General features: G+C 40.4%; 2 protein-coding genes across 5 annotated transcripts in view; one reads left to right on the top strand and one right to left on the bottom strand.

Moving 5' to 3' along the window:
• Positions 1 to 5,831, bottom strand: part of XRCC4 (X-ray repair cross complementing 4) — a 142,742-nt gene extending 136,911 nt beyond the window's left edge. For 2 of the 4 annotated variants that reach the window (XM_088156744.1, XM_088156741.1), the window contains exon 1: positions 5,797 to 5,831. The gene's annotated coding sequence lies outside the window, so the exon portion shown is untranslated. Of the gene's footprint in view, positions 1 to 4,506; positions 5,369 to 5,441; positions 5,732 to 5,796 lie in introns of those variants that run through there. The other 2 variants (XM_088156743.1, XM_088156742.1) reach the window with 2 other exon arrangements.
• Positions 5,832 to 6,336: 505 nt separating this feature from the next.
• TMEM167A (transmembrane protein 167A) lies at positions 6,337 to 25,229 on the top strand. The gene is made up of 4 exons (XM_088156735.1): positions 6,337 to 6,360; positions 15,920 to 16,029; positions 20,782 to 20,816; positions 24,042 to 25,229. The coding sequence occupies exons 1-4, from the start codon at positions 6,352 to 6,354 to the stop codon at positions 24,110 to 24,112; spliced, it is 225 nt and encodes a 74-aa protein (XP_088012861.1). The 5' UTR covers positions 6,337 to 6,351; the 3' UTR covers positions 24,113 to 25,229.
• Positions 25,230 to 25,760: the final 531 nt, after the last annotated feature.

Raw genomic sequence — 25,760 nt, 5'->3', positions numbered from 1 at the left:
ATTCAAACTCAAAATTACGAACCTCAAATTAAGACTACAGTAAAGAATTCCTCCTCCACCTCTTTACTTAAAAAAAAAAAAAATCTGGTTTTAGGATAGTCAGAGTTAATTAAAAAAAAACCCTGCAGCAGACAAGAGCAAACAATTATAAAATATAAGGCACAATCTTTATCTATAGGATTTCTCTGATCAAGGCACAGGGGAGAAAACCCTCCTCTCTCACGGTCTTCAGGAGATCACAAAACATTATTCAGGTAGGTGTATTTCCAAGACACACAAGAATGCTTCAGCTAGTTCCCTGCCTCTTGCTTCCTAAAACAATTATCCTCAATGTCAGCTTTCAGAGAAATTAGCATTTCTGCCCCATCTCCTGATCTGTGGCTGCTGCGTGCTGGACTCTGAAAATTAAGGTTCATTTTCTCAGCTGGAGTAATTTAATATAAGCCTCCACAACAGAGTCTGATGCTTCCCTGCTTGGCTCAGCCAGCACAAACCTCTCCCCAGGATTTTGTGAGGTTTCACCCCAAGCCTGACACAGCTGAGAGCGTTTGGAAAGCCCCAGGCTCTCTCTTTTCCTGTCCAGCTTCTGTGCTGAAAAGGGTGGCCTCTAAGACCCTTTTGTAGACCTGTAAACAAACAATCCCTTTCATAATTATTTGAATCATTTATTATTATTAAAAAAAAAAAATAAAACCACAAAAAAAGCCCAACAAACGCAGCCTGTGATAGGATATACAGCCCCACTCTTCCTCTGGTTGCATTAATTTTTCTGTCCCAAGACAGCAAGCAATTTGGCTGATGTCTAGATCAAGGGCACAAAGTCTCTACAGTCTTAGAAGTCACATCAGATCAGTCTCCCTTTTTTTCTATTTATTTTACAATCTGTGCTCTAGCTGTCTGCTCTGCTGGAGGACACCCCATCCCAGAAAAGCCACCTAACAGTCGGCAGAGCAGATGGAGAATATATTCCAGTGCTTTCCCAAGCTTTGTAAATTTGGGCAATTTAATCAAAAATGTTTTGTGAAATCACCAGTACACCTTAGAAAGCAGTACACCAGAGGACCTTGCTCAAGGCATACACTTAATGATTTTTATTTTTTTTCCAACTTGGAACCTTTCCTGTAAGACATGTTCTTTTGTGTTGATCAGATTTGACTGTGTTAGATTAGCAAACAACAGTAATTTGTTTAATAATTATCTCCTAAATTTTGCCTTAGCTTGTGTCAACATGGCACCATACATAATTCAGCAAGTCTTTTGTACCTTGACATATCTTAGACAGCAATCCTTACCATTTGAATTATCTGATACTATGTTCTGTGAATAATCCTCAAATTCACGGGAGGTTTTTGCCACCTTTCCCTTTTTTCCATCTCATATACAGAAGAAAACAACGTGGGGAAGACTAAGATCCACAAGACAAAGAGCAGGAAATGAAGGCCATTGTTTCCTAACCCAGGAAAGGGACACAGCTCAAGCCAGAGATACACCTAGACAAAATACTAGTTTTGGTGGAAAAAATAAATAATTTCAAGAACCATTTAAGGTTATTTTACAACAGCTGTCTAAATTGGAATCTTGGTTATTTAGTGATGTTCGTTCAGAATTTATGCACACTATTTTATGTGTTCCCTACAAGCAAGCACTACATTACATTTCTGCCAAATATAACAGTGAAGAAATCACAGCTGCATCCTACTAACCTTGAAGAATCAGATAATGGTTTTGAGTCCTTGAAAATCTCACCCTCAACTCTGGGTGGTTCCACTTACTCAAGGACGTGTGCTGCTTTTTCATCTGGGGCTCCTGAGCTCTAACATAACCCCTGAAAAACATTCTCCACCTCCTGTTAAGCCCTGGGTGACAAGAGTTAGGGATTAAAATTTCTCATCCTCAAGTGGCACTGCAAGATAACGAGGACATCAGAAACAGGCATTGAGACAAAACAGCAAAGTGACCCTGCAAGGCCCATGGCACACCCAGGAGCACATAGCACGAATATTTGCTATACTGCTTTAATGAAGCCAACACTCAGCACAGAAAAACACCTTAAATTACCTCATCTGTACTGAAATGGATGAGTTTTGGTCAAAACAGAGCATTGTGAGACATCCAGTGTTGCTGCACACCAGCAGCAGGAATTGTCTGTGTCAGGAGATGCAGAGGTTACCCATGTCAGGCACAGCATCACGATTTCTGCAGCAAGGAAATCACACCTGGGGCGTTTTTACAATCTGGAGTACCTTGCTAAGTGATGGAATATCCTTTGCATCAGCCCATCACTCGTATACACACGAACTCTGCCACAAAAAGCAGAAATATTAAGGTGTAGGAACTCCCACTGCTGTAGGAACACTCCCCAGCACACATCACTCTGTGCAGTAACTTTCTATTCAATCTCTGGTTAAAATACCAGGCTGAAGCACCCCTGACATGAAGAATGAGGTTCATTCCTGCTCAGAACAGCTGCAAACTCCAAGCATTTCACAGCTATTGTGATCCATCCTCCTGCAGTAAATATCATGTGGCTTCTGGTAGGTGACAGGCACAGGCAGAGAAATTAAGATCAAGAGGAGCCAAACCGAAATGTAGATGGTTTGGTTTTGTTTTTCCTTCAAAACAGCGTTAGCAAACAAAATACCAGGCTCTAATTACCACTGTCAGCAACCTACCCACAACAGGTTTGCCTGCAAAATGCACACCCCTCACGTTCCACCACCTCTTTACTCCAGACGGAGAGCAGAGCAAATCTGTAGCAGTAGCAAAAATGCAAGTAAGTTTATAACCATTCATGCATGTGTTTGAAGATACTGGGAACAACAGATGTGGGCACCATGTAGCAGCCAAAGAAAAGCAGTAACAGCTTTTTGCCACTCACTCAAACGAGCAGTTCTCAAAAAAACCCTCAAGTAACTGCATTTATACTTTATTTTCGTTTTTTTTCTACCTCATATACATACATGGATGTGCTAAGCACAGAAATTTACTTATACAGATGTACCTGTCATGTCAGTCACCCACCTGTGATATTTTTAAAACCATGTCCTCCAATCCTCCTCCTCATGAAAGGTAAAACACACAGAAGATAAAAACCAAGGCTTCCACATGCAATTGTCATTGTTTTGTGGTAATTCTTAAACCTTTTTTACTTTAGACACAAATTCCTTGGTGTGCTCTACTACTCAATGAACAGTATGTAAGCCTTTCACCACTAAAATATTTCTCAATACCAGGAAACATAGCCTTCGCCATGAGCCCTCCTCTTAACAGACCTAATAGCAACAAAGAAAACAGTATTCATCCTAAGATTTTATTTACATATCTGAATATTGCTATGTAGGTCAACGTAGTTGTTTAAACTTAATTTTTTTTATTTTTCACAAGTGTGGCTACCCAGCCCATTCCTGCAGACAACACCAACCAAGCTGTCCCAGCTCCTCAGAGCTGCTTTTCCATGACAAGATATTAACTAGGAGTTAAAAAAATAATACAAGGGAAACTGAACAATACCATCTGAAAGCTGATATTCCAGTCAGTATGTCATGCCTATCACAGCTGTATTCCAGAAGACAATTCCAAGCTTGGTACACCAGTCTTTTAAATTATGCCACCAAGGTTCCCACAAAATCTTTAAATGGCATTTTTTTCCCACCACAGCAGGTTATTTACCTGAAATAATTTTAATACAGCACATGATCAATAAAAATTCCTCTTTTTTATAGCTGAGCCTGTTGGAAACATCACCTGGAAATTAAATGTATAGAGGAAATAAAGAGCATTTCTTGAAAAAATCTGCAATAGGTTTCAGGTGGGAGCTTGCCAGAAACTATCAAAGTAGAAAAAAAATTTTAATAAATCTATCATAAAAGGGCACGTTTGCAAACAGAACTGCACTAGAGGAAGCTAGATGACCACCTGAAAACAGGCTTGGCTGTGGTGTGAGCAAGGACTGACAGCTGGAGTCTCCCCAGACACTACAGAATATTTTCAATTTTAGTTTATAATTCCCACTGAGAATCCAAAACTGAATCCAAGCAGGCAAAACAACTCAGTTTATGTTTTCTATCTCCAACATACATAACAAAAAGTTCAAAAGCATTATCATGTTGACAATCAGAGGCTGTACTGATCAGTGATTATACTAACAACTTATTTCTCTTTACAAACATACTTTAATGTAGCATCATTCAAACACTTCAAAGTTAAATTAATCCTAGGTAATAATGCCATTTTTAGAACTTTAGTCTTTATGCACTTAGTTTTTTTTAAATCCAAAACCTTGACATGTGATGGAAAGAAACCAATCCAGTGAATGTAATTCACTGAACATGTTGTGAGAAAATGAGCACACAGCAAGATGCTGACTACCTGTTAGATGGATAAATCTTCAACTGAACAAACCTTTATAGTCACTAAACAATCTAGAGAAAAAGCACAATCAATCCAGAACCAACACAGTGCCTGAAGCCTACAGGACAGAAAAAACAACTGCATAAGAGAACCCACCTCAAACTCTACCCCTGCTCATGCTGGTACCATCCCAGGTACGTTTTGATTATTGTGAATCAGAAACCACGATTTCACAGAGCTCTGCCAATTATAGTGACCAAATCTACCACTGCTAAGGAAGCTGCTCTGTAGAAGACATAAAGAGCATTTTAAGTGCATTGTGTAGGTTTCACTCATCTTAGAACTCCTCTGCTTCAGTAAATCACTGCAATAATTCCATGGGATAAATGCATTTTATACATGCACATCAACTCCCAGCCTCCCATAGCAGCTGCACAAAGTATGTCAAATGTTACCTCAAATGTCATTTTAGAGAGGCAAAAAAATCTGTTTCTCCTCACCAAAGCAAAAAAAGCAAAATCTGTCCTGCACTGAGGGTGCAGAAACACAGACCCTAAAACCAATTCATCACGTTGGGAAGGGGTGATGCTTTTAAAACGTTTCTAAGGAGGAACAGGTTCCTCATTAAACTTCAGGTGTTTGTTATAACAACAACACTGAGGCCCTTAAAGCCATGACTGTGAAGTTCTTGCACAGAACTCACTTCACTGAGTTCTCACGTAATGAAAGATTATCCCCTTAAAAAAACCAACCAAACAAAAAGCCTTCTGGAGGGAAAAAAAAAAGGAAATTCTTGGGCAGATACAGCTACAGAAAAGATGATTAAAAGCTCTGTAAGGAGAAAACGTAGCACAGGAGCCAAAATAAAATATGCCAGGGGAAGATAGTCTGGGATTCTCCCTATACAACAACAGAAGTAATAGTAAGAGGGCTTTAATTATGAAATAGCCTCATTAAGGCGTTCTTTATGTTATTAAGGCTGCAGTAGCCAGTGGCTCACGCCGGCAGGAACGTGAGGGCGAGGCAACACTCCCTCGCCTCACAGCTACAAATAACAACGAACAAGCAAAAAAAACCAACCAAAAACACACCAAAGAGAAACAGTTGGGATCTTTTGGGGTTTTTTGCTGCTCACTGAAGATACGTGGTCCCCATGGCCCGGGCTGATCCCAGTGATCCCGGTTGTCCCCACACGGGAACACGGTCGGCGCCCCCCCTCTCCCCTCAGTGCCGGTGCTGGGCTGAACCCGGTGATCCCGGTTATCCCAACAAAGAGACACGGGCACCCCCAGCTCCTCTCATTCCCGGTGAGTGATCAGTGAAGGGTTGATCCCCTTTATCCCGGTTTTCCCCACACTGGGACACGGCTCCATCGCCCTTCCCCCCCCACCAATTCTCCTCAGTCCCGCCCGTGCCCGCGCGCGCGGGGCGGGCCGCCCGACCTACCTCCCGCGCCGCCACTTCCGCCTGCGCAGCGCCAGCCAATCAGCGCCGCGTCCGCTCATCCGTCCCGCCCCCCACCGGCCCAGCTGGCCAATCGCAGCTCCCCGCGGCGTCGCCAGCCAATGGCGGGCGTGCCCGCGCCCCGGCGCGCTGAGGGCGCGCGGTGCGCGCTTCCGCCCGTCGCGGCGGCCGGAAGGTGATGTGGCGGAGCGCGGCGCGATGGTAAGCGCGGGGCCTGCCGGCCCTGCCCGCTCCGGGACCGGGCCCTTCCCGCTCCCCTGCCTCTCCGCGGCCCTGCAAGGTCCCCAGTGCCGCCTCCCGGCCCGGGCGGTACCCCCAGAGGTCGCTCGCGTCAGAGGCCGCGGCCCGCGGGAGCGGAGCCGCCGCGACGTGTTACTGGGAGTAGCGCGGGGCGGGTTTGCGTCAGGGGTTTAGTGACAGGAAAAAAAAAAAAACGTTTTGTGGCAGTGCGGGGCATTAGCAGCCGGTGCGAGGTCGGTCAGGTGCTGTGCGTGTGTCTCACGGCCTTCTGACGTCATTCTTGTGACTTGTGACGTCATGATAGCGGTATGTGACGTCATGCTCATGGAGCAGTGCTCTGAGCCTTTAACATTGGCTGCTCGTCAGGGGTGTCATCAGAGAGCCAGGTCCATTTACTCATGAAAACTATGGATTATATATAAAACTGCATTATTTGTACATATATATATAAAAAGTTATACATTTAAACATGTGCATATATAGATATATACATATATAGTATATGTATATATATGACCTTTGTTTTCTATTTATAAGAAAATTTTTATGTTTACAGCATATATATATGATTTTTAAGAATATGAAAGTATATGTAATATAGCTTCCAATATAATTACATATTTTTGAATTTATTCATACCTATGTAAAGAGCTAAAGCATATAAATACACAAAAAACAGGTAAGTACATCTGGAAGACAGTATCTATGCTTATATATGAGTTTATTATGTGTGTAACAAATGCATGTGGATATAAAGAAACTTACATGGATGTTTATAGATGTATGAAAATATATAATTGAATATTTTATATGTTATGTTGCATATATTGCCAATATACCTTTTCCTATAAACTACGCACATAAAGAGTGTGGGTATAATTAAGTATAAATATATATATATATAAAATATATGTGTATAGAGGGACATTGGGTGTTTTTTGTTTTGTTTTCTGCCCATTTTTCCAGTCTCTGTGCAGGTAATGTAAAAGAACAGTTTGCATTTCTGTCATAGTTAAAGCTGAGCAGTGAAGTAATTTTTTTTTAGTCAAGTTTATACATTAAATGTTTATGTATCAACGATATTTATATGAGCAGAGCAGGTTCATGAGTTTAAAATTAATAGGAAAAGCAAACTGAGTTAATGTAAGTTTTTCCTATACAAAATACACGTTTGTCCGTAACTTCAACACAAAGTTTGTTTTGAGATGAGAATTTTTTACGTTTTGCTAATAATCAGAACGTGGTTTGGGTTGAAAGGGACCGTCAAAGATCACCTGGTCATCCCCCCCATGAGCCTTGACAGGTTATCCATCATTGTATGGATGCTGTACAATTTAATGGAATACTGCTGTATTTCCTGTGTGTTTACACTAAAGATCAGTATCACTTGAAGTTTCTTGTGGCTCAGTTCAAAAACGGGTTCCCAGGCTCCAGGTCTTGTCACCAGCAGGAAATTGCTGGGAGTTGCTCACCTGAGCATTCCTTGGCAGATCTTTCAGATGAACCTGCTCTAGTCTGGGGCTCCAAGCAGAAAACAAAGGAGTTTTTTTGTGATGAGAGGCATAAATTATCACAGGAGATCTAAAACACACGTGCAGAAAGCAACAGATCTCTAATTAGCACCGTGGAAAGGTGAATATAGAGAATTACAGCAGCACCTCATTCTTCTTTGTTGTACTTAAAAGGGTTTGAGGTGATAGGAAAAGACAAGAGAACTTGGTGAGACATTGGTGTTGCTCAGTATAATGATTAAATACAACCAATTACTTAATATTATATTATTATGTTACTTACATTTTATATATTTCATAAGTGATATATAAGAAATATATAGCAGTAACTTAAAAACAAAGGTAATGTTTAAATTTAAGGATATTATGGCAAGTGTATGAGATTCTGTTAAGATTATCTTCTCCACTTATCCCTGTTCCTTGCTAGAGGTTACTCTGTGTGCCTCAAGGACCCTCAAGCAAGAAACTCTTCTCAGGATGGCTTGCTTATGATTTAATGTTGAAAATAAGGTGAAAAAAGTTTTTTCAGCTTTATTGTGATGTTTGAATTTCTTCAAGAGAGGAGCAACCCTCCAGGGCTTTGGCTCCTCCATGATGCCACTTCTGGCGTCAAGGCATTTTAGGGGAAAAAAAAAAGATAATTTTTGAGCTCACATTTGACTGTGAGAGAGGAAACAGCTGCTGTCTGTGTGTCATGAAATGGAAGAGAGTAGGGCTACATCTCCAATTTATTCTCCTTGTCCAAAGAGTAAGAGCTGCAGTTCTGGCAAACCAGCAGCACTCTGAATAGCAGAGTTTTCTGAAGCATAATTGCAAAGGACTTTATCCCTTGAAAACTCTTCATCCCATTGTTTTCCAGGCTTCCTTACCACATCCTTCCTTGCTGAGGAGGTGAAAACTTGTGCTGGGTGAATGGCCAGCTGCTGCCAAACAGGGAAAAAAAAAAAAAATATATATATATATATATATATATGTGTGTGTGTGTGTATATATATGTAAGGTGACTTTTACCTGTCTTTTTATGTAAAAGCAGAAATCGTGGGATTTTTTTTTCCTATTCACTGGCAGTGGATAGGAGAAGAGCACACCATTTTGATTTTAAGCAAAACCCTCACTATTTTAACTTAAAGCAGCTATGGCAGCCAGTAGAGGTTTCTCAATGGATTCCAAACTTGCTGGAAATGGGAGGGATGCACAGCTCCCTCATTTCTTTAGGAGCAGGATGTATCTTGTTTGCAGATTTGTACAAATCAGTTTGTCCTGCCAGCTTTCATGATTTTCATATCTGAAAGCTCGAAGTTTTCCTGGTGGGCTTGGAAAGTTTGGCACATGCATGGATGGAAAGAGGGGAGAAACCAAAGGTAACATTAAAGTTAATGAGGAACCCCTCACCTCCTGAAGGGTGATACTCACTTTCCTTCATAGCAGAAATGAGAAGTTCCACTCAGACAAAATTTGATGATGAAGAAAACTTAGAAGTGCAGGAAACTTCTTTTCCGGCTTCTTCCCCATCACCCTCTGGTTGGGCTCATCCTGGCCCCACATTACTACCCAAAAATTGATTCGGGAACTTTCCACGAGGACAAACATTTCTGTCACAGTCTTTGTTGCTCTCTTAGTGTGGGGTTAATAGAAGGAAGGGGAATTGCTCATAGAGCCAATTGTAAAAACATTCATTAGTAAATATTATTTCAAACAAAGCTGTCAGATATAAACATACCAGAACCCAAGACACTGCTCTGAAAAGAGGAGTCTTCAAGTACAAAGTTTTGTGTTTGTCTTACCCAGAATTACAAGAAGGAATCAATCCTGATTAAGATTTGGTAACAGCTTTGTTTTTATTATGACCTAAAGGCACATCGGTTTAAAAGCGTCTTCTAGGCCATCTTACATTCTAAAGTGTCTTTGTATTGTGAATTTGTTTCACCTGAAGTGTTCACTGTAGGCACTTCTTCCGTCTTAGAGGATGATGTGAAAATACACTGTCCATGTTTTATTTCTGTGATTACTGAACTGAGGAAATTATTCTGTCAATGCAAGATGGTCTCTTTTTGGAAGAGTAGGATGCAGTGAGTCTACTTTAACAGATTTACCCAGAATCACTCTGGTTGTGAGAAACCATTTCTTTTCTGAGTGCCATAAAAAGGTGAATGTCGCAATTTTAATTTTTTTGGTTGCCTGCAGCATTAGACACCACAGGCATTCATTTTAACAGATCCAGCACTGAATGTTTTTCTGCTAATGCACAGAGCTGGGCGTTCAAACTCAACAGAAGTTTTTGATTTTCAACCTTGTGACTGTGGAAACAAGGTGGGAACAGCTGTGAAAAATATTACCTGTCTTCTAGATGCTAAATATTCAAACCATGCACCTGAACCTCTGCCAAGCAAGAGACTTGCAGAGGTGCTGTGGACCTGCCCAGGGCCATGGGACATGACAGACTTAGCAGAACCTGTCATTATTTTTTGACTGAGTATATTTTTTCCTGATATTTGTTTTCCATGCTTTAAAGAGATGAACAAAAAAAAATTGGTAAACAGTATACCTAAAATATTTAAAGCTCTGTTTTGTAGTTCTTAGGTAAATTAGAATACATTTTCCTTTTTGAGAACTTTGACTTTTTCCCATGGCCATGTTCACACATTCCTGTAGCACGTTCTGTTACAAACTCCTAATTTTTGCATGCTGCTTTTATTACAGAAAGGATATCACCTAATTCAAAGTGTACTTTTGTAGGACTCTCACCTCTTCCATTCACACACAGGGCTTTTACAGTTTTTTCAGTTTCAGTACAAAATTCGTGTGTGTGGTGTGCAACTTCAGAAAGGAGACTTACTTAAAAAAGGGATTATTGGGTTATTTAAAATATTCCTTATATCTAATGGGAGAAGACAGCAGAGGAAAAATAACTCTGTAAAGTTTAACACTATAATCTACAGAGAAAACCTGGAGGAAAAAGTATTATAAGATTTTACTGACATAGCCACCATAATTCTGTTTGTCTAGTAAAGATGTAAACATGCACACCTTTGTGTTACAGTGACTCTGGTAAAAGATTTCAATTGTCACTTTGTTTTTTATAGTAAGATATTTTGGTGAAATGCTGCTTCTTGCTCAAAAGTTCACTTTTCAAACTAGGTATTTGTATTTGGGAAAAAGGGGAAGGAATTCAAGCAAGTGTAAAATTTCTTCACCATCACCTTGACGTGTCTTTCATCTCTTGTCTGTGGATTTTAATTACAGTAAAAATCCTGAATGTGTTAAAGTCAAGTGAGCTTTTTATGAATAAAAAGACAAGGACAGGGCAACTGTGTCCATAGGTTTAATTATTGTTTAATTGTTTGAGGTGATTGGTTATCAGTTTCAAATAGATGTATTAGTCTTCAGTTCAATGGAAAGCATACATGTTAGTTGTACTTGCCATTTAAACTTGACAATGTGCTTCTCCAGGAAATGAGTAGGAAAAAAATTCCCTGTTTCTCCAATCAAGCCTTAGCTTATATTTCATAAGTGCAAAAATACGTATTTTAGACAGAAATCTGAGTGAATATTAAATATTGTATTTAAATATTTGGAAGCAAAATGCTGAAGAGACCATGCTGTAAATCCAAAGTGAAAAACCCTATTTATGGTGGAACAAACAACTACATCGGCTGGTATTTGGATACTTACTAACACCCCTTGCTTAGTTTTGTTGGGTACTTTTGCCAATAATTGCTTCAAACTTAACTAATTTGTACTTTCTGTAATTTTTATAGTACTAATTAGCATGCCTCTTCTACAAATGCTTGTTTTCCATTCATTTTGATCAGATTGCATTTGGCAGCAGTGGGAAAAGTAATTATTTTTAATATATTGGAAAATAATACAGTTAGATGCATATTTTTATTAATTTTTAGAAATTGCTTTGGCTTTTGGGTTGGGAGTAGTACTACATGAGTTATGGCCTATTATTTTTCTCAGTATTATAGTCCTAAAATTTTGATTTTTACTGACGAATTAAGAATTGCAGGGCCTAATGGAAACCCTGGATAATAAGCATTTTTCAGCTTTGTAAGGACCTCTTCATTAAAATTTCATAGCTTGATTTCACTTTCCTGTGACGAAATTTTTATCAGCTCTTGCTTAACTAAAGTTTAACTGCAGTATGTAAGCTCTTGCTCATACTCCAGTATAAGAAAGGCAGCTGAACAATTGGGCATCCATATTTGTTTATCTCCAGAAAACATAATAATTCATCAATTTCATTGGATTAGGGAGGAAGAGAAAGAAAACCATTCCAGAAAAACTGAACATTTTGCACACAAAGATTATACCTATTTTAAAGTATTCCAGTTACTAATCTGTGTTTGCCCGCATAAATTGGTTATTATATTTATAACCACAGGGCAAAGTTTTGCAACTTACTGGCACTATAATGACCTCTTGCTTTTATAGCACAGATGGATGAAATCATCACGGTCACACTGCAATCAGAGATAAAATAATCATTTTGTAAATACTTAGAAGTCTAGGGAAGGTTGAGCTTTGGTTTCAGTGCTAATTCTGCTGAGATAAACTCAAAAGGACAACAGCATAGGATTTATGTTCTTCTTCTGCACATTTTGTTTCCCCTGGAACCTTGATGCCCAGTGGTTTATTTTAAAAAAAAGTGTATGAGGCAAGGGGAAAATCAGCAAGTACTTTGTGACACAGAGAGTTGGATCAAAACCTTGGATGTGATTTATTACTGTGCTACCCATGGTTTGCATCAGTAAGTGGTTTGTGAGTGTGGTGCTGTCTGCAAGGACTGGGAACAAAACTGTGTCTGAAGCACAGAATATTGGGGTAAAAATTAATCCAGGGGTGGATAAATTACAGTGCCTTGTCTATGGCTGTTGTCACTGCAAAAAAAGTGTGTAGAATTAGTGCATTCATTATGACTGTTTCTGCATATTGGATTAAATAGTCTTGTGAAGTGGAAGATCTGTTGATAAGCACAACTCTGAGCTGCCCCTTTTTTTTTTTCTTCTGCCCAATTTTAGTAAATTTATTGCTGAGGGACAACATTATTTATATGGAGGTTTACAGGAGCTGTGCAACTGTTGTCATGATTCCCTGTCACAGCCACGTAGGTAACTTTTAGCTTTCAGTCAACACTTACTAAAGTACATTAAACTTCAGTTTGTACTCAGATGGGAGTATATTCAGACATCTCTAGCTGAACCACTTGATTTCCAGCTACTGTATATTCCCATGAGTATTTATTTTAATACAAACTACTGCTGTTAATCCCAACACAATAAAACTTTCAGGAGTATTAATTCTTTATGGTTTATTATATGGAGTTTTTACTGAGATAGGTTATGATCAGGAAATAATATTGAGGCTTTTTTTAAAGGCCTGGTTTTGGGAAGGATTTAAAACAGCCTTTGGGCTTGTAGCTCTCAGAGCTGAAGTCCATGGCCTGAAATTGCCAAAGACGTTGTAAAAAACTTGGCTCATGCAAGTTCAGGTGAATACAGTACCTCGTTAGTGCTGCAGGTGATGGGGTGATGCTCTACACAGGAGGGGAATGACACAGAATGGAGCAATGAGGTGTTCGCACTATGTCAGAAATGCACCAATTGCAGATGTAGAAAATCTTAGCCCCTGGAATTAACACTTGCATGGTCTAAAACCAGAATAAAATGTGATTGCTGGTTCTTTCTGGTGTTGCAGCATGAGTCTTAGGAGGTTGGTTGTCAATTCACCCTCATGGGGACACAGTCTTAAGAGCCAGCAGCAGTTCCTGCATGTGCTGAGATCTCTTTGTAGTGGGGACGAGGCTCACAGGACCTGCCGTAAGCCAGTCAACACAAGTCAAAAATTGCAATTCATACGTTTTCATCAGAGGAGCCCAGTCTAAACAAATGAACTGATCTACATTGTCCAAGTAGCTTGGCGTGTGAATGCAGCGTTTTTTTAAATGCAGAGTTTTTGATGTGAATGCTGTGTTTTTTATCTGAGCAATGTATAACTCTTGCAGCAGTTTTTAATTACATCAGTTGGAGCAGCCAGATGTAGGTTGCTGCTTTCTGTGAATTCAACTGGGCCATGAGAATTATTTAAGATGTGAGGAGCGAAGCCATCTAATTCAGGAACAAATCCTCGTTTCCAGAAACTGTAAGCAAATTTTGGAATGCTCACATCTGTCCTTTCAAAGTGGCCGTGCAGATAAACGTGTCATTCAGAGCACGTTTCGGTGGAAGGGCAGATGCAATTACAGCAGCACATATCTGGGGAAACTCGTGAAGACCCCAACAAAGAGCAATTATACACGATTATATACTGCCCCAGTTGACTGACTGACAGCACATTTCATGAGTATACATTTACAGGAGGAAGCAAGTGTGTCCTTGTGCCGTTCTTGCAGGGTCGGAGTGCCCGGCGCCGCCTCTCGGGAAGCAGCTGCAGGAATTCTTGGGAATTCATGGGAATTCATGGTGGCTGGCAGGCTCAGGGCTGTGAGCTGTCACAGCAGCTGTCTGTCCCGCAGGACTGATCCAATTAATCAGTTGATAGGCAGTATCTGGCTGTTCCTAGACCCACAGGAGCCAGGGGGAAGTGAGGGAATTGAGACTTCCCTGGTTTGTGGAGCTGGCAGAAGCTTCTGCTGAGCACAAAGGCTCCAGAGGCTGCTACAAGGAATGGCAGTGTTGTCTTTTGTGAAGAGTCTCCCCATTATTTATGGCATGACGGGGCAGAAGGGGTGGTTAGCTAAGCTAAAACTCTAAATTAAACATGATTTAACAAAAGCTGTGCCACAGGAGAGAACCAAGCAGCCTCATGTTTGAGACAGGAGGGTCTCCACACCTGTTTGGGTGTGGGATCACTGCTCCCTCATCACAGAAAGGGTGGGTTTCAGGGGTGCTGAAGTCTGTCATTTGCAGGGTGCAGAGTCAGAGCATCTCTGTGATGATGCTTCTTGACAGAGTGGCTGGTCGACCCCATTGAGTTAGATACTGAGATTACTTTAGATAGCTAACCCTGCCTAAAGCATGTATTTAGACTGGCAGCTCTGTGCATGTTCTGGAGTTCACATGATTCATGGAGACTTCTACATAAGCTAAAGGGGTTTTTTGGGTTGTTTGGCTATTGATTTTAGGAAGTTTTGGTCACCAGGTTTTTGATCTCAATATCACAACATTGTGTGTGTGTGTGTGTTCCAATGGCTTTCCTTCTGTTAGAGCTTCTCGGTTTTCTCTACTAATTTCTTGCTAGTGCCATACTGAACTAGGATATCGTGACTTTCTTTTATAATTCCCATCAGCTAGATAGTTTTGATTATTGGGGCTTCAAAACATTATAATTTTGTGACATAGGAAGAAAGCATGTGTGCATCAGCAGGGATGTGCCTCAGGCTACGTGGAAATGAAGGCTCTGATGTGCCCTAAAATATGCTTGGAGAAGGAAATGCCAATGTAATATCCCTTCCTAAGTGCTAAATATTTACCTTTAATTAAATACTACTACTCAGCCAGCTGAGTTGAGAAGTACGAGCACAGGAGATAGAAATTCATCAGAATTCCTGAACAAAGAGTGAATTTATCGCATTTGCTTTGACTTTTTTTTTTTTTTTAGCTCACACTAAAAGAGATATGCAAATGAGTGTAGCAGAGTGAAGGTAAAATAAAGCTTTCTGAAGTAAGAAATTGCCTATTACACCCCCTGGTGCTGTTACACTGACCAGAATGTCAGTTGAGACACTTAGGAGAAGCCTCAAAACTGTAAAAGGTTAAAAGAAAGGTTTATGGGATGCACTTAATTTACACTTTAGTAAATTGCCAAATACTGCAGCAGTTTCTCAAGAATTCTTACTGCTACTAGGCTGATCAGTGTTTGCTGTCGACAGTAGGACTTCTCAATCTTAAGGCATTTTCATCCATTTCTTCAGGATTTACCATATAACTAGCATTTCTGAAAGTACTTACAATAAAGACGTTTTCAATTTAAAATAGAATGTTATTTGAAAATAAAAGTAATCAGTTATCATAGTGCAGGTGGGCTTAACTGTATATATTCTACAAATCTTAAATTTGGCCTGTAGCCTTTAAAAAGTGGTATATTAACAAAGCTCCTTCACATTTTGGGTTATTTTTTGTCTTGGTTATTACTGGTTTACTTGCCAGTCAGTCCTTGCTTCTACTTTAACTACCACCACAGTATTTCATTGAAATTCCATTCCATGCAAAGTTTTTCTGGCTCATGGCCATTGTAGGTTTCATTTCTGGTGTTGTCTTAAGGAGTTACCCATTTTTTCCAGAACCTCCACTTTGAGAGAAGTTCTGCACTGCAGAGGTGTAATTCTTTGTTTTCCCAATTCTCTTCCATAGTCTGCCATCTTCAACTTCCAGAGCCTGCTGACTGTGATCCTGCTGCTCATATGTACCTGTGCCTACATCAGATCCTTGGCTCCCAGCTTACTGGACAAAAATAAAACCGGGTATGTGATCATTTCAAACATCCTCATGTGTGGTTTCATCTGCAGCCTTTCAGCATCTCCCGATCAAGATAATGTGATAATGCAGATCCTGCTTTGAGAATTTTCTCTCTTTAAAGATAAAAATCTTAATTTTGTACCTCACAATACAGTGCAATAAGGTGTTGGCAAGCACTTAGCTGCAATTTTCTTTAAAGGATTTATTAGCTCACTAACCTTGCTAATACTGCGTTATTAATCTTGTAGATTTGTAGCGTCGTTGTTAGATGCTTATTAGAGATACAGAAATGAGAGACAGAAATGAAACATTCTCCTACATGTGGCTATTGTTGCAATGATTTATTTTTGATTCCTAGGGTGGGTAAGAAACCAGCAGAAACTAGCTTTTTGTTTGTTTTCAAGATAGGTGTTTTTCAGATATGAGTTTGAAACACAGCTTTAGCAGTAATCTGTAACTAAAAGAAAACTAAAAATATTTTTTAAAATAAGCAACACAGTCCTCATGTGTGGTCTGTTTAAATCATGGTTTTCTATTCTCTAAGGTGAAGGAATTTCTAGAGGAGTTTTTGAAAGCTTCTACAAACCTTTTTTTTTTTTTTTTTAATCATATGGATGCTAGCTGTGATCAGCAGAACTGTGATTTCAATGTGATGGGTTTTGAGTAACCACTGGTCAGTTGTGACACAGAAACCTCTGGGGCTGTCCACAGAACTTCTGTCATGCTGTCACCTAAGGTTACTGCAAAGGAGATGATATTTGTAGAAACAGGAGGTAATTCTAGGTGGAAAAACAGACAGACTTTTGGATGCTAAGTTTGACTTCTCCACTTTTTCCATTAGGTAATTTCCTATTAAATGAAATGTTCTTCTTCCCTGTCTTCCATCACTTTTACATTTAAATTAAGAAGTGTCCAGTTTTAAATAGACTGTTGTGACCAAGAATCCTGTGTGTTTGTCTTCTGAAAACCTTCATTGTAATTAACTTTTGGGCTGCTGTTTTATTATCCATTTTTTTTTAAATTTTAGCAGTGTAAGATACCCAAAGTATGCCAGCTTTTTTTTTTCTTAGTTTGGAGTTCTGACATGAAAACACTTGTGTCCTTTTATATGAGGCCATGAAATTGCCACTGGCGTTAGAGATTTCTTTGGATGGAAATAAAGATGGAAGAAAGGATGACTTCATGAAGGGCAGGGTGTGGGGGGACAAGGGGAGTTTGGGTGTCTGCTGCTGGAAGATAACACAATAGTCAATGAGGTATACACAGTAAGAAGTAAGAATGTTTATTTTACTGATTAAAATTTTAGTGCTGTTCTTGGCAAGGAGTATTTCCTTTAATCTGGAGCTACTCTGTTTATTCTTGAGGCAAATCTGTCTGGAGTACAATAGAACTCTCTTCATAAAACGTTTCCAAAGGGTGCTGACACTGTGGAGGAGTTGGGCGTTTGATGTGTAGGTTTGTATTTATGTAGATGTAGGACACGCCATTTTGTTTTATGTATATATGTATTTGTAGACTACTTTGTACTGGAGAATAAAACCTCGACCTGGAAGCAATGAAATTTGTTTCCTATATGGTAGATGCTTACATGGAGCTCGTATGGTGCTAAACTTCTGTCCCTCTCTTCTAATGTACTCCATGCTCCAATCGAAATGTCTGGACATGTGGGATAAAACAAATCCTAGTGATAGTTTGCCACAGAGATGCTTTTACCTCATCATTCCTGCTCCAAATCAAAGGCATGAAAAAATAGCAATAAAATACTAAACTGACGGAGAGTAGGAATTTTGATAGTTATTCACTGTATTTCTAAGTGAGTGGTAACTTTGCTGAGGATTTGGGTCTGTTGATAATAAGTGAAGAAATATATTTCTGTTGGTTGAAAGACCATTTCACAGTGATGTCACCCATCCTCATAACCCTGTATTTCCTCCCCCTCATTTCTGCCAAAGTGTGTCTTTTCCTACCAAGCCAAGCGGAGCCTTAAACCTTAATTTTCCCTGAACGTTTCCATGTGCTCGGTCCTGAGCAACAGTGTTAAAGGCTGGGAAAGCAAGTGGGGATTTACTGTTTCATGCTAACTACAGGAGAGTGTGCACCACAACATAATTCTCTCCTCCCTGCTAACCAGAAAGATGTGTTAGTTCATGTGCAGCAGAAATCCCCTTTGATTTTCCATCAGCATTGCAGTGGGGATGTCTCACACTCCCTCCTGCAGTGGCACTGGGCTTCTCCTGGTGAACACATGGCATTTTGCAGCACACCCAGCCTTAGCAGTCGTCTAAGGCTCCACCAACTCCTCCTCTCAGCTTAAGAGGATCCATTTACTTGGGTTTTTTTGTTCTCCAGATAACCACCACCACTTCTTACGATGAGTTCTTTTAGCATTTAGAGAGCCAAGAATATGCAGCAGGTCGTGCACATTTGGGGCTGTGGCTGCCAGAAAGCAGCAGAGATCCCAGCCAGACTCACACCTTCACCTGCATCCCAAAAAGGATGGAGCAGAGCACAAAGGGTGGAGGAGGAATAGTGCAGTTACACTGAGGAGTTGCTGCAGGAGGAATTGCTTTGGAGCAGAATTATTCAAGGCAACGTCACTTCTCTAATAAACAAGTTTTGACTTGAAGAGGTTCTTGTTGTGGGCCTGGGCTGAGCACTAATGGAAAAAGCAGAGGAGCAGGAGGTCTGCACAGGTTTTTGCTGCAGTGGGAGCTCCCCAATTCTTCCAGAGGCTATATTATCAGAAGGTCGAGAATTCAGTCTCCTGCTCAGCAGCAGGTTATGTGGACAAACAGAGGTACTGAGCTGTTCCAGTAGCACAAAAGCCTCTTAAAATGTTCTGGTGTCATCATGGGAAGGCTAATCAGTCCTCATGTCAGTGGCTTCAGGTTCATAAATTGTTAATTGCAGTTATTAAGGGCAGCTGGTGAAACCCATCCTCTGTTTCGTACCTGGCACATCAGATAGGAAAATTTCTGTTTTCACCAAGGGGGCTTTGTAGGGAAGTGTGCAGTAGTGGCTTCACATTAGTCAAGAAATCCTTGAGAAGAGATAAAAATACCCTTTGCTTAGATTGTGAGGCAAATTCAACAGACTTCCAGGCTGCCTGAAAGGATTAATGCTGTTTTTCCCATTGAAGATTCTTCAAAAGTATATGAACGGAATGGCAATGTATTGTTTCTTTGAGCTCCTGGGCAAGCTTTTGAGAGATGGCAATATGAGAATCAGGGCTGTGGAAGTTTTCCTGTTGCTTTTGCAGCATGCAGTCTGTAAATTCTAATTTTACAGGGAGTGAACAACACTTTGGAGAACCTGAGGTGCTATCAATGGAGCACTTCAGGACTGTGTATTTTGCTCTGTGAGATTTGCACATGAATGCCTTTCTACCTGCATGGCTCTTCAAAAAGGGCATAGATGTCTTCAGGTTACTTTATTGTATGACCTCTTAGCCTGGAAAAGTGATGGTGGTCTATATCCAGGGATCATTACTTCTGCTTGTGGAGCTACATAAAAGCAGGGAAAAAAAGAGCTTTGACTGTACAGAAATGTAGTCAAATCCAAATATATATGTGTGTATATACATATATTTTTTGCTTGAGGTAAAACTAAAATCTGAAGCACAGATGAAAATGCCTGTTTTCTAAAAATGGAAATGGAAAGCTGTTCATGATGAATTGGTCAGGCAGGGGTACATAAGTCAAAAAGCATTTCGCTTTGAGTTTGAACACCTCAGTCACTTGCTGCCACACTTGGTGTTCACCTGCCCAACACTGTATCTTTGTCTCAGAAATAGAGGAGGCTGCTGTATGGACAGAGAGATGCTGAAGTCAATTAAGGCCATGAAAGAGGACGTGAAATGGAAGTAGCAGATTAAAAATAAAAGTGCATGTTGATTGCTCAAGCATACCAGGAGCAAGCGGCCCAAGCCTACCTGTCTGCATTTAAATGTGTTAGAAGTAAGCAACTCTCAGAGCCCAAAAAAGGGCAAAGACAGACAATCAAACCCTTGTGGGTGTGACTTCAGAACATTATTCGTGGAGTTGTATCTACTACCTGCTTGATGGCAGTTCTCCAAATGTTTCCCCAGTATTCTGTCCCATACTATAAAGGAAACCTTCCTGCAGACAAGCTTTGAAGGGCTGAAATCTGTATTCTTACACAGGAACACCTCAGTATTGTTCCCCTTGTCTTCCTCAGATTCTAAAGCAGTCCCTGCTCCTCTGGAGAAGTCAGTATGAGATTATTTCAGTTACACAGAGAAATTGTATGTTTGTGACATCCCTTTGGGTGTTCCCTGCGTTGAATTCTGCTTTTCTGTGTTGCTGTTGTCACTTGTGAGAGGTGATGTTCTGGGCAAGCAGCACAGTAGAGACATGAGCAAGGTAAATGTTGATAAAGGAATAAAAAAAGAGCCAGAAGAATTGGAAGGATTTTTTTTCTTCACGTAATTTTCTGTCTGAGGTGCTTTATTGTTGATAAATACAGGGTTCTGGTGAAATCTTTAGATCTGGAAGACAGAATGAGTTGAATGCATCTTTGCATGCAAAAAACAACCCCTGTTAGACTTAAAACTTTGCCACTTCTATAGTTCATAGTCTGTATCCTTATGTGCAGGTGTCCGCTGTTTTTTGGGGTTCAGAAGCGAGTCAAGTTGACAAATTGCTGTCAATTGAGATTGTTTTAACCTAAAAGAAAGAAAATCAGTTGACTTGGATGCATTAAATCAAGAGCCTAATGAATTTATTTTATCTTTACAGACTGTTGGGGGTATTCTGGAAATGCGCCAGGATTGGTAATTCTTTATTTTTTTTCCTTTCAAAATCCCTAAGATCAGTCCTATTTCTAGCATAATTTATTAGGATAATGTTGCCATGTAGCAATGAAAACCATACACATCCTTTGTCTTCAAAAATGCAGGTTTTAACCTCCATGAAATAAGGGGGCAGGATATTGCTTGCTTAGATTAGCATCATGGAAATCCTGCATCTTCTCATGTCAGTTCATGTATCTGGTGTTACATTTTCAAAAGTCTTTTGCACTTTCTGCCACGTGAAATAATCAAGAGTGAATTTCTAACGTGCAACAAAATCAGTGATTTCCTACAAACTGCAGTCTGTTTGAAATTGCAATGGACTGTTGGATAAAAGCCAGATATTTACCTTATAGTAATAAAAAAACATGGAGTTAATAATGCATTAAGGTTCTGTTTAAGCATAAATGTGGTTTTTTTCCCCTCTCCTTTCTTTACTCAGCTTCTGTGCACTTTTGAATTACACAGAGCTGTTCGTGTCAAGTGACATCTGCACACAGGCTGATCATCTCTATCTGATTCTTGACATTTTCCCATAACATTGGTTTTATATTTATTTTAATCCTTATCCTGAATTTATTTTGAGAAGGAAATTGGAATATGCAACAGAAGTTTAGTCTTAACATTAAGGTATATCCACGATTTAGAAAAACAAAAACTACAAACCCCTCATCAGTGTTCAAATTGCGTTGTTAATTCAGAGCAGAAACTTTGAACTTGTAATTTTAGATCTTCTTACTAATCATTGAACCTAAAGACAGCCTGTATGATTCCCTTTCTGCATTCCCAGGCAGAACATTTTACAGGATGTCAGAAAAGCATTGACACAAAGAATAGGGTTTTGGTGAAGACCAGTTGTTAAAATGATTGCAGATATTGCCCCATTTAGATAATAGACATAGCAGAATCAATTTTAGTGCTGTAATTGAAAGGTACTGGGAAGGTGGCAGCTGTCAGAAATGAATTTTGAGCTACACCAGTGAAAACAAATGTAAAAATACAGCTGCATTTTGGGTTTGTTCAAGGTTGAAGAGAGCACCTCACCTTACCTTGCCCTTACCATCTTCTTTGTAGTTAATTAAGTACAAGGTTATTTTTTTTCAATTAGCTGTGTTTCTTTTGCAACTTGCATATAGAGTGGACCACTTTGATTTTCTTTAAGACTAAGAAGTGAAAATGGGCTTTGGAGATTATTCCTGTCATTTTGTGTGTGTTAATCACAAAGGCAAGTAGAACGTGTAGGTTTTAAAAACGAAAATGTCTGCTGGCTTCCTTTACATTTCACATCCCTGGTATGTTTAAACAACCTTTTCACATGTACATAAGATCTTAATCACAGGCAAGTGGTTACATATTTACAAAGTTGTGCAAAATAATGTTTAATCCTGCCACATGGTGATTTCTCTTTTAAGAAAATTAAGAGCAGAAAAGCATAACCCATATGAAAATTGTAATACCCTGAACCGTAGGAGTTGGACTTCCTCAAAATTTATTTTAAACAGATGTGAAACTGCAGACATTAATTCGTTCAGTTATTTGAAGTTTAATTAAATATATGCCAGATCATGACAGCATCTTGTAATGTCACCGGGCAGTCAGTCCTGTGTATGGGAGGTGTCACTGCAAGTATTTTATTTTTCTTTTACTGTGGAAAGTTTGTTCCTTCTGTGTTTAAAGGTCCTGCTGGTAAAAGAAAAGACTTTTTTCATAAAAATTGCACCACGCTAGACTTGGGAGCCTTGGTGGGTTTGTTCTTTAATATTTCTCTGAAAACTTTGTCTCAAATAAGGTGGTTTGTGAAGACAAAGGACCTCACACAGCAAAGGGAAATTGAACTTTGCTTAAATCAAACAGCCCCCCCAGCTCTGTCTTTATACTCCTGGGCATGTAAAAACAGGGATCTTCTCACTTTAAAGACATATTTCAGTGTTAACACTCCCTGGCAGTTCTGCAGGCTGGAGGTACCATCCACTGTTGGTCTCTCCAAGGAGAATTTAGTGGAACCATGAAGAATAAAGTTTAAGTTAAAAACATCCTGCTAATTAATGGAGAAAGTGTTCATGTAAGTGGGCACCAGTGTGATTACCTGGTTGTGTTACAGTTCCCCACCTAAGAGTCTTTTTTTTCTTGGTGAAAAAGAGACCTCTGTAACATTCTGTCCTGGACCAAATGGGTGGGAACTGATCTCTCACGATTGCTTTTGCCACCAGATGAAAGTCTACTAATGGAGTAAACCTAACTTTAATCCGTAGTTTGCCCTGGGAAACTGTGGCACCAATTTGAAGCAGTCAGAAAATAGAGGTGTCTGTGCAGCTCCTGTGATCTGCTGACCATTTTTAACAAGGAAATCTGTGGACCAGACCCTCTCCACATGCTGACAATGTTATCTCTTCTTAGCAAAGCAAAAAAAAGACAGGCATCTGGCCCTGTCTGGGCAGCTGTGAGTTCACAGCTCTGGCTGCTGCGTGACACCCTGCACAGAAGATTCACACTGCAGGTGACAGGTACCAGGCCCAGAGACAGCACCTCAGCTGACTCAGAACAGCTTCTGAGCAGCCACAGAGGAGCAGAGACAGCAAAACTGACGTGTCCTGGGCAACTTTCCACTGCCTGCCCCTTGACTCTGGCACAAGGAGGTAGCAGCAACATAAAACTGCACCTCAGAAAAGGTGGTTTGTAGCGAGATGGAAGCCCTTACATGGGCCCTTCACAAGGACCCAGAATCACCCATCCCACCCCTGCCATGGCAGGGACACCCTCCACTGTCCCAGGCTGCTCCAACCCCAGTGTCCAGCCTGGCCTTGGGCGCTGCCAGGGATCCAGGGGCAGCCACAGCTGCTCTGGGCACCCTCACACCCAAGAATTCCCAAAATAGCCCGTGCATCCCTGCCCTACTTCAGCTTGAGGTCATTCCCCGTTGCCATGTCACTTCATGCCCTCGTTCACGAGTCCCTCCCTTAAAGCAAAGAGCCCCAACTCTGTTTTTATGTAGCAAAACAGCCTGTCCTACATCCGAATCTCCCCACTGCCCACACATGTTCTTTCTGAATACACAGCTGTACTTCTGCCTGCCTTTCTCCAGCTACAAATGTCGAGTACCAGTTTGCACGTGCTGCTGTACAATTACAGCATGGGGCTAGGAGCAGCTGGGTCTGTTTAGCCATGCCTGAATTTCTGTTTGTTCTGGCTTCTCTCCCCTCCTGCCAGGTGAGAGGAAGAGCCCCTACGTGGCCGTGTGCTGTGTGGTGATGGCCTTCAGCATCCTGTTCATGCAGTAGCAGCTGGAGAGCATCCCCAAGTCCCCGACAGCAGATCCTGTGTCAGGAAAGGATGGGAAGCCTCACCAAGTCTCCTCTCACACGATGGGTAACCTGTCTCCTGGTGGACACCCCTGCAGATGGACCAGCATTAGTGATCATAACCCAGATGAGATGTGCTTGTTAATGCCAGGTCAGCACTGACACTCCTGCTGTAACTCATGGAAGGGTGTCTAGTGCTTGTCTGAGTTTCAGGGGAGTTCTTTCTTTTCTCCTTTTTTTTTTTTCCCCACACCATGCAGTTGAAAATGCTTGCTGTTTTTAATTCTTTAAAGATTTATTGTCCGGTAGACTTGTTGAATGAAACCTTAAAATGGTAACTCAGCCACAGCAATAAGACCACTCTCTGCAGAATAAAGAGCATTTTGACTCTAGGGGATGTTTATCAAAGTATTGCTGCCTGAACAATTCCTCCTAATTTGTAAATGATGGCTTCACTCTCATCCTAAAAATATGACCTCTGTCTGACCTAAGTTACACTCAGCTATTTGTTTCCAAAGTTGTAATTTCTCAAATAATGTATCAATATTTCTGTTGTTAAGATGTGAAATAAAGGCAGGGACCATAATTGTGGTGATGTCTAATGAGCTGCTGGGAAGGCACAGATGGGGGATCTGAGACACCTGGACTGCCCTCTCTAAAATTCCACACGTACTCATTTCTAGAGGTTTAGGTCTGTCAGGTATGTCATTTCCCAGCTTCTTCCAAAATGTTGAGAAAAGGATTCCAAAGGCCCTTCTGCTGCTGTTGCATGTATGGAGGGGTTTCTAAATTAGCAGAATGAACAGATTGCTGCAGATGAGGAAGTTGCCTGTCATAATATAAAGGGTTGAAGCAACTAAATTACACTTACCAGTCGTCAAGATTAGGTTATTTTTAATGATAACTTCCATTAGCACTTTTTTCTTAATTTTGCACACTTTGAGTAATCTAGTGACTTATTCAATAATGCCTGACAGGTGTGTGTTGTATCAGACTGGCTGCATTTGGGACAGTTGTCTGTTTGCAGTGTTTGTTGTTCTGGAAAGGCTTGTGATCAGAAGAAACAAAGCTAAAAAGTAAAACGCTCTGAAAGGTATGCTAACTGTTGTCATTCTTATTTGAAAACCTTATTTTCATCAATCCAAATTATCCTGCAACTAGGGAAAAAAGTGATTTTGAGTAATGACCTTTTTGTTGTCTCACATGTACCTGCAAATGTAAATCACCATCAGAAGCAGCCATGCAAAACTTTTCTAATCTGGGCTCAGGAAAAATAGATTTCCCCAATTTGGGCCAAATAAATACCCCTGTCTGTGAACTAGAGCAGTGCAGAGCTGTAGGCCTGTAACCATGCCATGCACACAGAAATCTGGGACTGGGCAGGAGATGTGGGGGAGTGCAAAATCTGCTCCTCTAACTTTAAACGTGGATGCAGCTCCAAACAGGGCATCAAAGCAACTCAGGTTTGCATTTCAAAGGATCTGTTCCTCAACAGGGGGAAGGGAGATTCCTGAGGAGTCCTGGGTTTTGGCTGTCAGGTGTATACATGTTCAAAATATGCAGAAAATCATCTGGTAGCTTTTTATGTTGAGCACTTATATTCTAGTTATTACTTCTTCTAATAAAT

The sequence above is a fragment of the Sturnus vulgaris genome, chromosome Z (assembly GCF_052056855.1).
Source record: "Sturnus vulgaris isolate bStuVul1 chromosome Z, bStuVul1.hap1, whole genome shotgun sequence".
In the NCBI taxonomy this organism is placed as follows: Eukaryota; Metazoa; Chordata; class Aves; order Passeriformes; family Sturnidae; genus Sturnus; species Sturnus vulgaris.
The sequence above is the reverse complement of the archived record's forward strand: the minus strand, read 5'-3'. Positions and strand labels throughout refer to the sequence as shown.